The following is a 13,166-nucleotide window of genomic DNA, read 5'->3' on the forward strand; positions in this document are numbered from 1 at the left end:
AAAGTCCCATTTGAACCGGGAGTAATGCCTGTTTGGTGCCCTAGCCGCTTGAACCGGGACTAATGCTCACATTAGTCCCATTTCGTAATGCAACCGATACTAATATTCTTTTCTGGCCGAACCAAAGCCCCTTTTTCTACTAGTGTTTTCTTCTACGGGTTTGTCTTAATGGCGCTGTCCAACAAGCAGACAACTTGGTTGTGTGCAATGGCGGTGCGACATAGCCAAAGTTGGGCGGGCCAGTATGAAGGAAAGCCACTACTTTTTTCCTCACAGTACAGTTTACTAATTGTCTCTGGACTGGACGGGTCATGGCCCATTTTCGTAGCACGTAGCTCCGCTAGTGGTTGTGCATCTTGGTCATCTGACCAGTTCCGACCAACAAAGGTTGAGAAGTTTCGGTCTTGTTAGGGGCATGTGAGAGATGTGTTCAATGAGTCCGTCTAGCTGGACCTATGGCATGTCATACGGCCTCTCTGGCGTCTTCTTCATAGGGGCGCTAATTTGCTATGCAGATCACGACCATTGACATCTCTTGTTCTTCGTCATTTGATGATTTTCCGGCCGCTGCTTATAGAAAACTTCAGCGTCCTTAAGATTTAAATATATTTTCTATTTTTTATAAAAGTATTATTTTAATAAAGGGTCTGTGTTATTTAGGGCATCTCCAAAGAAGACCCTCAAAGCTTCAGTACTATTGTTTGGATTATTTTTGTCAACTTTTGTAATTTAATGGGACTCCTGTCGGTCCACGAAACGGTTCAGCCATCCTTTTTTCCATAAATTGGAACCTATTTGGGGAGCTTTGGGAGTGTCCGGACATCCAATTAACCAAACAAAAGCCATCACGTGGTCCTCCTCCTCCTCCTCTCAACCGCACATCACACACACATATGCACCACATGCATGCCCCCCTCTCCTCTCTCTCCTCCCAACCGAACAAATGATATTTTTTGTGATTAAGATTGGATGACTCCCTCCCACATCATGTCTACGGACCACGTCAGATTGTAAAAAGGACACTCGGGGTCCGTTTAGGGACTAGCCTTGTAGATGCCCTTAATATTACATTCATCCCAAATTAGTTGTCATAGATTTGTCTAGATACAGATGTAAATAACACTAAAATGTGTTTAAATACATCCGTATCTAGATAAATATAAAACAACCAATTCGAGACAAATGGAGTATATGGTTTAGACTTTCAGAGGAAAAACTGTACCCCTCCGTGTTAAAATAAGTGCCTCAATTTTAGTAGTACAATTTTGTACTAAAGTTTAACAAAAAAGCCATTGGACACACATACAATACAAGTATACATGATCGCCCGTCCGTATTGCATATTCGTCTCTCGCCTGCGTAGTTGCGTAGTACTCCGTAGTAGAGGTAGAGCCGTACGTTCTCTCAAAAGAAAGAAAAATAACCTCGCCCGGATAAATGAATAAGCACACACGGCCACTTGACACGTGACTTTAACCCCGATATATGCAAGACAGCCATATGCAATGAGCAAATCCACACAAGTTACGTACGTGGATGCACGTGCATGCAGCCCCCGATTGACCGCGCGCGCTCTCTCTCTGTGCGTATAAACCGGAGACCGACGACGTTTACCGCACCGCCAGCGGAACCCGCGACGGCCGCCGCACGCACATGCCGTAGAACGTAGACGCAGCCGAGTCCTAGGCCTGGCCGCGGCCAGGTCCGCGTCGCCTTGTTTATACCTCGTCTCCGTCGTCGATCGATGTGTTCGAAGGTTCCAACGTCAACGTCGCGCGCTCGCAGCCATGGTTGTTGTTGCCGTCTGAGGAAACAGGTACACGTACATGTACACGGAACCATCCCAGCCGGTACTACGTACGGGGTACGCGATTCCCTTGCTCCAACCGAAAGTCGTCCGTGCATCCGACCCATCCATCGGCCGTCGCGCTCATTCGCTCGCAGGCGACGACTAGTGCCACTTGGTCATTTGTCTCTTCTTTTTTGACGTTGCCGCTTGGTCTTGGCGTTCAAAATTGTTTGCACGATCGATGTCTATGGTCACTACGCGCCAGAGGTTCATTCCTGCGCGCCCACATGGGCGGACGGGGGCGCAGGATGTTACAGATTCACACACACACACACACACACACACACGTCGTTCACCTTTGAATTATCCACCCGTGCCCTTTTCCTGCGTTTCTCCGTGGAAGGTTCATTATGCACAGTGCACTGGCTACTGGCTGGTGAAACCGCAGGTTGAAGGGCAGGGATGGAAAATCCACGAGGCTAGTAAAACTCCCAATAATTATTATGTTTTGGAAAAAGAAATGAAAATTTTATTGCACTTCCTGTTTTTTCAAGAACACGGAAGAGAAAAAAAAACGACTGTTTTAAGGTGCGATGTGTTGGATGAGTGCATTTTCATGTGCGTGTAGGACTAAATTAGACGGCTACCACCATCATTGAGATTTAACAAAAATCTCAATCAACCTCGATGTCATAGTTATCTGTTTCAAAATGCAGTGCATATTAGATTTTTCAAAAGTCAAATGTGTGTATGTTTGACACCGCTTATAGTAGAAACTATCAACATCTACAATATCAAATAAATAAAGTATAAAAATACATTTCATTGTAGGTCTAATGATACTAATTTTGTATTCTGGATGGTGGTATATGCTTCTACAAACTTGGTCTAAAAGTAACTTGTTCGATTTTCGAAACAACTTAGTACAAACTACATTTTCAAAAACAAAAAGTATGACTATGTAACACAATCATTGTTGCCTAACCATGCATGCGCCGAGTACTACCGATGAACTTTATTATAAAGTAGAGATGATACCCCGACCGTTGCCGCGGGAATTGTTTGCAACTATTTCAATGACATTTTTTATGCAACATTAGTATTTGTATTAACAATATAAGAATCAAAACTGGAACAAGGCGAGTCAGTGCCTAGGCTCAGCTACACCCGCGATAAACAGACAATTCAAAAAAAAAACTAGAAAAATTCAAAAAAATCTGATTTTTTTTATGGAAGATAATTTGGTGCGTGCGGTGCGCTCTAAATTTCAGATCATTTGGACATCTAAGTAGCTCTCGTTAAAAAAACAAATTTAGGGTTTGTGAAAAAGTTTACTGTTCATGTACTGTTCTGACCCAATTTGTTTTTTTGCTGAAAGTTACTCATATGTCCAAATGATCTGAAATTTGGAGCACACCTGACACACCAAACTATCTTTCATGCAAACAAATTGGATTTTTTGAATATTTTTAGTACCTTTTTTTTCTGAATTTTCTCTTCACCAGGTGCAGATGAGCCTAGGCTCAGAACTGGATATTCGTCAAAACTAAAATAATATAATTTATTGTAGAATATTTAATGAGTATGCGTACCATGCATGGTGCATGTTAATGTATCTCTTCCCATGCATGGAAGCATGGTGAGTTGGCATAGTTTCACATTAAGTGAACTACTTGTTAATGTGGGCATTTTCTTATGCATGGTGACATGGTGAGTTAGCATATAGTTGCATCTTGAAGGAATTAGAGTTAGTGAGAATCAACTATTTAGGTATATAATATGAGTCCAGTAAAGGACGGTCTATGAAATGTTACTTAATATAGAAACAATTGTGAGATACAAGATCGATTCGCTACTCGCATGAGTGAAACCGTAGTTGATAAGGAGAAACCATTGAATCCATAGTTCTAAGCCAGTCGTATACAAACCAAAGAACTCTAGTATTACGATGACCCCAAAATGCCTATACCCAGGAATAGTAATTTTCTAAAACATCACTTTTTACAAAGATGTCAATAATCACACCAACTTGGTGCAATTAAAGACCACCTCTTTTACATAATGGATATATGATTTCCCCCCAAAAAAATTCATCACCACATAGCCAAATGGCCCAACAAAGCACCCAAAGCCAACTGTTTGTAATAGACATGACTATCACTCTAGCCATGTGTATTTACTTCTTAAACATGCAACTTTGGTCAATTAAAACCACAAAGTTGTCATACTATGAAATTTTTTGCATACCAAATTTTGATTATCTTAATTATTACCGCACAACTCCGAGATCACAACGGCACTAGGACACATGAGAACAACCTCGTCCATCTTCTTCCCGATTGGTACCACCAAGACGCATCCTCCCCCCTCTCCCTTTCTTCGTTCCACTTATCTTATGGCTAATCTATTGTCATTTTTTTCCTCCAGCTTTGTCTATGGCGTCAAATTAGGGTGCCACCGTGCGCCGATAAGGCCATCATCTAACCCTGAGGGGAGTTCCTTATCCCTCGAGCCAACAATATGCCTCCCTCTTGTCATTGTCACATATCATCATCATTGTCGCCACTTCTATGGTCCTTCTCCCTCTTCCTCTTCCTCCTGACACTTTTCCTCTTTTCTCTCCTCCTTCCCGTATTACTCCTCCCACTGCTTATCGCGCCCAGGACAACAACATGAGTAGAGCAGTTCGGACGCTAGCCAAGACTTCTTACCCAATGTAACTAGATAGTTTTCGCAAAAAAATGTAACTAGATAGTTCAATATTTTTTTAGATAAATGATTCGATTTTTAAGTTGATCTATATCATTTTGTGTCATCCAGATCAGAGTTAGATCAGTTTCGAGACGATCGACAAGGGAAGAGGAAGAGGGTTGGTTTGATCACTGGTTGGCAACCTACCGCGTGGACAGTATATGTTTCTAGCTAGGCTGGAATCGGGTAATTTAAAGGCAAACGATGAGGTTCAAGAACCATACTGTTACAGAAATGCATAGCTAAGAATCTACCGTCGCGCAAACCATGCCGCCCACGTTTTAAAATCACCTACTAGTATTTTTCATCTTTTTTTTGGCGAAACGATTACATCGTCTAGCTTGGATCAGCAAATTAAGTGTCGACATCTTGCTTGCACAAGCATACGCACATATCCTACTTGGTGTAGTATATACACACATACGGCCGGCCGCGGCTGCTAGGTGCTAGCGATACATGGAACCTAGCTTCTTAGCAATTAAGTAGGACTACTTGTCCATGAAATCCAGTCGCTGGATGTATATCGCCCGTACATATATTTGTAGAAGCGTAGACGGGACTTGGCTGCTGCGTTGTGTGTGTTCAAGTCCTGAAGATTATTGTTCTGTCACACATCAAGAATTGAAAGGTCAATCTGTAGAATTGCATGCATTACATATGTTGTCCAGTAGGTACGCACGCGGCTCGGTTTTTTTTTTACTATCCCACCCGTCAGTCCATCTAGGCCAAACTGCCAGTCCATGGCCCCATGTGATATATCGCGCGAAGAGCATTGTGCTCGTTTTCCTCCCTTCTCTCTGAAAAAATAACAACGGGGGTGCCGAGTCAGAAAGTTGGAATAACATTCACCCGGTTGGCAGCCTGCACGGCAAGTCTATGGGTTCAGATGTAAACAAAAGGTAGAAATGTTTTGATGCGGTCAACCATACCCTTCGAGAAACATGTTAATTAGTAGTAGTAAGATGAACCATAGTACTCCCTCCGTAAAAAAAATACTCATTTAGATCGTTAAAGTACTATTATATTTCTTTACGGAGGAGTAGTAGGTACTAACTGTTGGAGAAGAGTCAATTGCAAGAAACTACCACATTTATGGCTAGGTTTGCGAAAAACCACTAAGTCGCTAATCCGTTGCAAAAAAAACACTGTAATTTCTCTAATCTTATTACAAAAGCACTGATCGGGTAATTTGGTACGTTTGATCGCTTTCTGACAAATGGAACCTCATTGTAAGGATCTGACATGGCAAAAAATTAACATGCACACCCCTGAAACAAAAAAAGAAAACGCAATCAGCCACTGCTCCCGATTTGGGCTGCCCAAGCAGAGCAGCAACACGCGGCATGGGGCTCGTCGCCGGGGAGCACAGGGCATGGGTAGAGTCGCGCGGCTGATGCGGCAGTCGGCGACGGAGCTGGCCGGGCGAGTGGGCCGCGCCTCGTCCCTGCGGTTCGTCTCCTGCTGCCGCGGCTCGCCTCTGCTTGCTCCAGTGATGCACGCCGCTGCTTGCGCTCCCGCATGGCGCGCCGCCGTGCTGGTTTCTTGATGTAGTGATGCACGCCGCCACCAGCACTCGAGCTATGCGTGGTGGCGCCGCTGCTTGCAGCCTTGTTGCGCGCCGCCGTTTTCCCCAACCGGCCCGACGTCCTCTCTGCACGCCACCTCCCCAACGGCTCTCTGCGGGCATCATCCTCCGCTCTGCGGCCGTCCGCGCAGACGAGGTCCGCCTCCAAAGCCTCTTCAAGGAAGCCGCTAGTGCTCGGCGTGCTGGACATCGGCGGCGTCAAGCGGCGGGCAGTGCGGCTTCCCAGAAGGGCGGTGACTCATCGGCGGCGCAGCAAGTCATCGACGAGCACCGCGCCTCCTTCGACCATGACGATGGGAGGAGCGGCGACAGGACGATGGTCGGTGATCTATTGGACATGCAGGCGGCAGGGGTCAGCCGTGACCGCGCCGCCGCCAACACACAACTCGTCGACACGCGGGGGGAGGGGAGGGTCTGATTGCTTTTCTTTTTTTAGATCTAGGGGTGTTTGTGTTATTTTTTTGCTAAGTCAGTACCTTACAATCTAGCCCCACTTGTAAGAAAGTGATTAAACAAGCCAAATCATCCGATCAGTGTTTTTTGCAACGACTTAAGTGATTTTGCGGTGTTTTTTGCAACGGATTAGCGACGCCGTAAATGTGATGGTTTCTTGCAATTGACTCTGTTGGAGAAAGGCATAGCTCCAGTAAAGGAAGAAGAACACAATCTCAAACCACTGTCCAGACAAGAACTGAACCACGAACCTGCTTAGCTAGAGTAGCCTGGAAACGAAAGCGAAAAAGATGAATCAACAGTCGACGTCCCTAAGTAAAGATAGAAAACTACCTTTCCCAAGGATAAACCCCTAACCTGGCGACTTGTCACACAAGCTAGCTAGCCAACTTGGCGTGGAAAAGCGTGTGGCACATTCCAAAGAAGTTACGTAGCTGCCTCGAAGCTAGCCCAGCCTAGAACTTGATTCACGATAGTAACATGTACCCACGAGCTGCACCGCACGTATTGCCGTTTTCGACCAGAAACTCAAGGAACAAAGGAACCGTCGACCATGCATTAGTTTCAACGCTCACAGTTTATATAATCCCATGCCCATGCCCAATCGCAGCTCACAACTCGCAAGTCACCAACGCACGAGCCGTAGCAGACGCACACGTAAGCCCCGTCCTCGAATTTATTGGACACGCCGGGCGATCGTACGCCCACCCGTAGCCATAGGCTTGTAGCTCAGCTTCGCTTGCTATAAAGCCAGCCATGTCCCTTCCTCCTCAGCTCAAACCATCCAGCCTCCAGAGCCACCACCGCACCATCGCGAGTCGTCGCATCCTCCCCTCCTCCACGTGCAGCACCAGCAGCAGCCTCCCGTCGTCTTCGCTCTCCGCCGGCCGTCCGGGGCGACGCTGTGCTCGTGCTCTCGGTGGCGGCAGGCAGCTCGTCGTGCGGTGCGCGTCCGTTGGGCCGTCTGAGGTGGTTCCTGCTAGCAGTAGCATCGGCGGAGGCGGTGCTTCTTCCGACATGGCAGGGAAGGGCGGTGCTTCGGTGCGCGTCAAGGCGGTGGCGACGGTTAAGGTCACCGTCGGCGGATTCCTCGATGGGCTGAGGCCGTCCAGGACCATGGACGATGTGAAGGACCTCATCGGCAGGTCCATGGAGCTCGAGCTCGTCAGCGCCGAGCTTGACGCCAGTAAGTATACCATGTCCTGGAACATTGACATGCATGCACGCATATACTTTTGCATGGTTTTGTAAACTAATTTTGGTCTATAAAAAAGGCACAACTTTAGTTTATCGTGGTGAAAATGCAACCTGCACCATTTCGTGGCCCAAATTAAGATCTTATCAGGCGAAGGCATTATAAGGACAACACCACAAAGAAAATTCAAACGGTCGACCGGCCTGTGGGACAGCTAAACACGGTAGTAGAATTAATTGATCGACGGACGAATGAATAAATGAATCAACTAACTACTCCTATATAGCTAACAGATGTGCTATTGAAGCAAAGGCCAGAGATCGACGGGTGCGCAAAAATCATCCATCGATCATAGAGATGCACAAGTTGCCTGGAGGAAAAATCATCAGTCGTTTTCTACAATTTATTTCGTTTGGTTCGACTAGTTTTCACACTTTTTTCCTGTTATAAGACAATAACTTACTCGTTCTTTTTGAGGTAAAATCTAGTACTGTACTACGCTCTCAGTCAACTTGAGCGGCGATACAATTTGTTATAAAAAGTCAACCATAGATTAAGTGACCAGTCCTAATTGAGTTACTACCAAAACAAGTATATTTATGGATAAACCATAGCAGGTTGAGACGCTGTGTTAGCAGCCCTCGTTAATTTCGTCATGCAAAACGTCATAAGCTGGAAAGGTTTAAAAGTACTATTGGTGCGACTTTGTCCCTCCTCTTATCTCAGTAGGAATTTTTGTTCGACTTAGATCGGTGCAAAGACCCTCATGCCACTATATATCCTTTTTTTTGCCCTGCCACTATATATCCCGACTAGAGTAATAACGACCCATTTCACCTTGTTTGAACCATTCTTTTTTTACTTGTTTGATGCATGCATGGTCATCACCTAGTATTACATCTGATTGCGAAAATTAAAACTTTGTAAAAACAAACCTGGTCACCCGTGCGCGTATAGCAGCTTGCAAGTTCAGCTGTGTCATGGAGTACTGCTTGATGCTAATCGCGCTATGAATGCAGAGACGGGGAAGGAGAAGCCGACGATCAAGAGCTACGCCCACAAGGTGGCCGACAACGACCTCCACGTCGTCACCTACGAGGCCGACTTCAACGTGCCGGCGGGCTTCGGCCCCGTCGGCGCCGTGCTGGTCGCCAACGAGCACGGCACGGAGATGTTCCTGGAGGACGTGAAGGTGGTCACGGCCGGCGGCAACTCCGACGTCATCCGCTGCGACTCCTGGCTGCCGCCCAAGTCCGGCGACGCCAAGCGCGTCTTCTTCGCCAACAAGGTAAGGAACCAAGTCAAGTCAGTCGCCTTGCCTTTCATCGGGAAGGTCTCCTCAGCTAACGTGCGAACGCGATCTCCGTGGAATTTTTTACCTTGAACGAGACTGGATCGACCGGAGATTAGGCCAAGTCGCTGTAGTTTAATTAGGGCTTTAGGCTATATGATCATCTGATAACTGTGCGTGGAACCATAAGTATGGCAGATTTGACGTGCATGGTCAGTTCTCGAATTTAAGGCACGTCAAGTCTCGTTATTTCGCATTAGATGCACGGCGATCTGCGCTGGGCATGGAGGCAGACAGGCAGTCGAGAGCTAGTGGTGTCCAGGCTTCCACGCGATCACTGCACATGGAGCAACCGTGTGCACGTATACATTGCCTTTTTAGAACGTGCATATCGTGACTTGGTTGCGTAAAAAGTTGGCAGGACACGCCCATGATCTCCCCGATAAGTACGTACCGTACGTACGTGGCCCACCCGTACGAGTTTCCAACCCGTGCGCGTGTGGCCCCCCAGGAGCTGCAGCTTGCTTGAATGAAAATAAAACGACATGCTAGAATCATCACTCGAAACAAACTATTGCCTCTCAGTATACTGTATAAAGAAAAGTAACTTTTGGCTGAAATTTGTGAACGTGGATCAACCGTGCAGCCTTACCTGCCGGGCCAGACGCCTCCGGGTCTCCAGGGCTACCGGAAGAACGACCTCGCCAAGAAGCGCGGCGACGGCACCGGGCAGAGGAAGGCCACCGACCGGGTCTACGACTACGACCTGTACAACGACCTCGGCTCCGGCGAGGAGCTCGGTGCCGCCGGCGCCCGCCCCGTCCTCGGCGGCAACAAGCAGTTCCCCTACCCGCGCCGCTGCCGCACCGGCCGCCCCCGCTCCACCAAAGGTACGCACACCACAAAGTCTCAAGAGATACGACGTACGTAACACACATCGTGCATGCATGCGCGTGTAGTGTACCACAGGGTGTAACTCGTGCTATGTGCGTGCGTGCGCGCGTACGTGCAGATCCGCAGTCGGAGACGAGGAGCGGCGACGTGTACGTGCCGAGGGACGAGGCCTTCTCGGAGGAGAAGAACGTGCAGTTCTCGGTGAAGACGCTGCAGTCGGTGCTCCACGCGGCGGTGCCGGCCGTGCAGTCCACGCTCATCGACCCCAACCAGGGCTTCCCCTCCTTCTTCGTCATCGACAAGCTCTTCGAGGACGGCGTCGAGCTGCCGCGCGCCGAGGACCTCGGCTTCCTCCGCGCCGCCGTGCCGCGCCTCCTCGAGTTCCTCCGCGACGGCCCCGGCGACAAAGTCCTCCTCTTCGACGCCCCCGCAAATGTCCAGAGTACGTTCCTAGTACCTTGTTTCTTCCTAACTTCCATATGCACGTGCATGCCAAGTAGCAAAAATGGAGTTTTTCATGCAATGCACGAACCTAATTAGTAAATGCGTGTCGATTGCCGAATGCAGAGGACAAGTTTGCGTGGTTGCGGGACGAGGAGTTCGCCAGGGAGACGCTCGCCGGGATCAACCCGTACGCCATCGAGCTTGTCAAGGAGTTTCCTCTCAAGAGCAAGCTCGACCCGGCGGTGTACGGCCCGGCTGAGTCGGCGATCACCGCCGAGCTGCTGGAGGCGCAGATGGGGCACACCATGACGGTGGCCGAGGCGGTGAAGAGCAAGAGGCTCTTCATGCTCGACTTCCACGACCTGTTCCTGCCCTACGTGCACAAGATCCGCGCCCTGCAGCACACCACCATGTACGGCTCCCGCACCATCATGTTCCTCACTGACGACGGCACGCTGCGCCTCCTCGCCATCGAGCTCACCCGGCCGGCCTCACCCACGATGCCGCAGTGGAGGCAGGTGTTCACCTCGTCCACGGACACCACCAAGTCCTGGCTGTGGCGGATGGCCAAGTCCCACGTCCGCGCCCACGACGCCGGCCACCACGAGCTCGTCACCCACTGGCTGCGCACGCACTGCGCCGTCGAGCCCTACATCCTCGCCGCCAACAGGCAGCTCAGCGAGATGCACCCCATCTACCAGCTGTTGCGCCCGCACTTCCGCTACACCATGCGTATCAACGCGCTCGCGCGCTCCGCCCTCATCAACGGCGGCGGCATCATCGAGCTCACCTTCTCCCCGCAGAGGTACGCCATGGAGCTCAGCTCCGTCGCGTACGACAAGCTCTGGCGCTTCGACATGGAGGCCCTCCCCGCCGACCTCGTCCGTAGGGGCATGGCGGAGGAGGACCCCACGGCGGAGCACGGCCTCAAGCTCGCCATCAAAGACTATCCGTTCGCCAACGACGGGCTCCTCATCTGGGACGCCATCAAGGGCTGGGTTCAGGCGTACGTTTCCAGCTACTACCCGAACAACGCCAGCGTCACGGGCGACGCGGAGCTGCAGGCGTTCTGGACGGAGGTGCGAACAGAGGGACACGGCGACAAGAAGGACGCGCCGTGGTGGCCTAAGCTGGACACGCCGGAGAGCCTCGCGCACACGCTCACCACCATCATCTGGGTCGCCGCGGCGCACCACGCGGCGGTCAACTTCGGGCAGTACGACTTCGGCGGCTACTTCCCGAACCGCCCCTCCATTGCGCGCACCAACATGCCGGTGGAGGAGCCTGTGGACGCCGCCGCCTTCGAGAAATTCCTGGACAACCCCGACCAGGCGCTCCGAGAATGCTTCCCGTCGCAGGTGCAAGCAACGCTGGTGATGGCGGTGCTGGACGTTCTGTCTAGCCATTCCCCCGACGAGGAGTACCTCGGAGGGATGGAGACTGCCCCGTGGGGCAACGACACCGCGGTGCGGGCGGCGTACCTGAGGTTCAACGAGCAGCTTAAGGCGGTGGAGAGAATCATCGACGGAAGGAACAAGAACAGGAAGCTGAAGAACCGGTGTGGCGCCGGCATCGTGCCGTACCAGCTCATGAAACCATTCTCGCAGCCCGGCGTCACGGGCAAAGGCATCCCCAACAGCACCTCCATCTGATCAAACAAAGCTCCAACAAAAACGATTTCCTTTAATCTAGCAGACTTGTTGTCCGTTATTTAATGTATTTGTTTATAAGCTTGACACTTCACACGTGTACTCTATATGTATATCCATTCTAATAGATTTTACTGATCTCATTCTTGACTGAACTGAATTTATTTATTGTGGATTTTACAACTTTGGTACTCTCTCCATTTCTTTTAATTTTGGATATAAGATTTGTCTCAAGAAAAATATTACCGCCACAAATGATCGTCCCCTACACTGATGCTGAAGTTAGATTTGGTGAAAGCCTTCGACTCCATCAACTGGTGCACCATGCGGCGGATCATGGGGGTGTATGGATTCACGGCGTTCTGGTGTGACCGGATGGTTCTCATTTTCACTATGTTTTGACAACCCTATTTAATTTCTAGTATATATCAAATTATTTGTCCCCCCACAAAAAATAATTATTTGTCGAAACAACCACATCAACATTGTAAGCAACCCTCCCCCCCACACCCCCAACAAAGAAGAATTAAAAAATACTGTAAGAATTTTCTATACACAAAAAAAATTATACGAGTACTCAGCATAAAAGTAACATTTTGCTTTCTTTAGAGGTCCTCCCGAAAAAACCTAGCCGCTGCCACCATAGATTGGTTCCCCCTCCTCCGGCTGGCCCCGCCGGTGTCAGGAGGAGTGGGGAACCCGATCTATGAGTGGAGTTCTTCATAACAATAATGTTTTCATTAGATTGATTTTGAGTTTTGGGTAGTTGTCTTCTTCCTTAGAGATAGCATTGTCTACAATAAGTAATCTTCGTCCCTTCGTTCGACGACGAGATCTTCCCGACGTCGTTTAGGTATGGTCCTTCTGATCTTACTTTGCCAAATTGCTTTTGATTTTTTTTGTCATGGTTTCCGCGAGCAAGATTGTCGTCGCAATATCTATCCCGCCTGCTACATCCTTAACAATGGTGATTTGTACTCTCGGCTCCCAGAGTCATCGGCCCGTCTGTTTGTTTTTTTTTCTTTGGAAACCGGTATTGGTACTCTTGCCGATGTTGGTTGATTACTTTAATGATTGCATGTGTGCATCGTGGCCTTGGCATTGTGGCTTAAAGT

At 49.1% G+C, this 13,166-nt stretch overlaps 1 protein-coding gene across 1 annotated transcript; it reads left to right on the forward strand.

The window, feature by feature from the left end:
* Window positions 1–7,185: 7,185 nt before the first annotated feature.
* On the forward strand, window positions 7,186–12,194 carry LOC125520124 (putative lipoxygenase 8, chloroplastic). Its single transcript, XM_048684947.2, has 5 exons — window positions 7,186–7,764; window positions 8,793–9,061; window positions 9,711–9,954; window positions 10,077–10,400; window positions 10,526–12,194. The coding sequence occupies exons 1-5, from the start codon at window positions 7,335–7,337 to the stop codon at window positions 12,052–12,054; spliced, it is 2,796 nt and encodes a 931-aa protein (XP_048540904.1). The 5' UTR covers window positions 7,186–7,334; the 3' UTR covers window positions 12,055–12,194.
* The last annotated feature ends 972 nt before the right edge of the window (window positions 12,195–13,166 follow it).

The sequence above is a fragment of the Triticum urartu genome, chromosome 7A (genome assembly GCF_056163025.1).
Source record: "Triticum urartu cultivar PI428250 chromosome 7A, HENAU_Tu73, whole genome shotgun sequence".
NCBI classification, from domain to species: domain Eukaryota; kingdom Viridiplantae; phylum Streptophyta; class Magnoliopsida; order Poales; family Poaceae; genus Triticum; species Triticum urartu.

What these genes read in the sequence shown, in the direction of transcription:
- LOC125520124 (XM_048684947.2), top strand. Translation starts at nt 7,335, where the DNA reads ATGTCCCTTCCTCCTCAGCTCAAACCATCCAGCCTCCAGAGCCACCAC. An exon ending in CCGCCCCCGCTCCACCAAAG is followed by an intron (nt 9,955 to 10,076) that starts GTACGCACACCA and finishes GCGTACGTGCAG; the next exon opens with ATCCGCAGTCGGAGACGAGG. An exon ending in CGCCCCCGCAAATGTCCAGA is followed by an intron (nt 10,401 to 10,525) that starts GTACGTTCCTAG and finishes TGCCGAATGCAG; the next exon opens with AGGACAAGTTTGCGTGGTTG.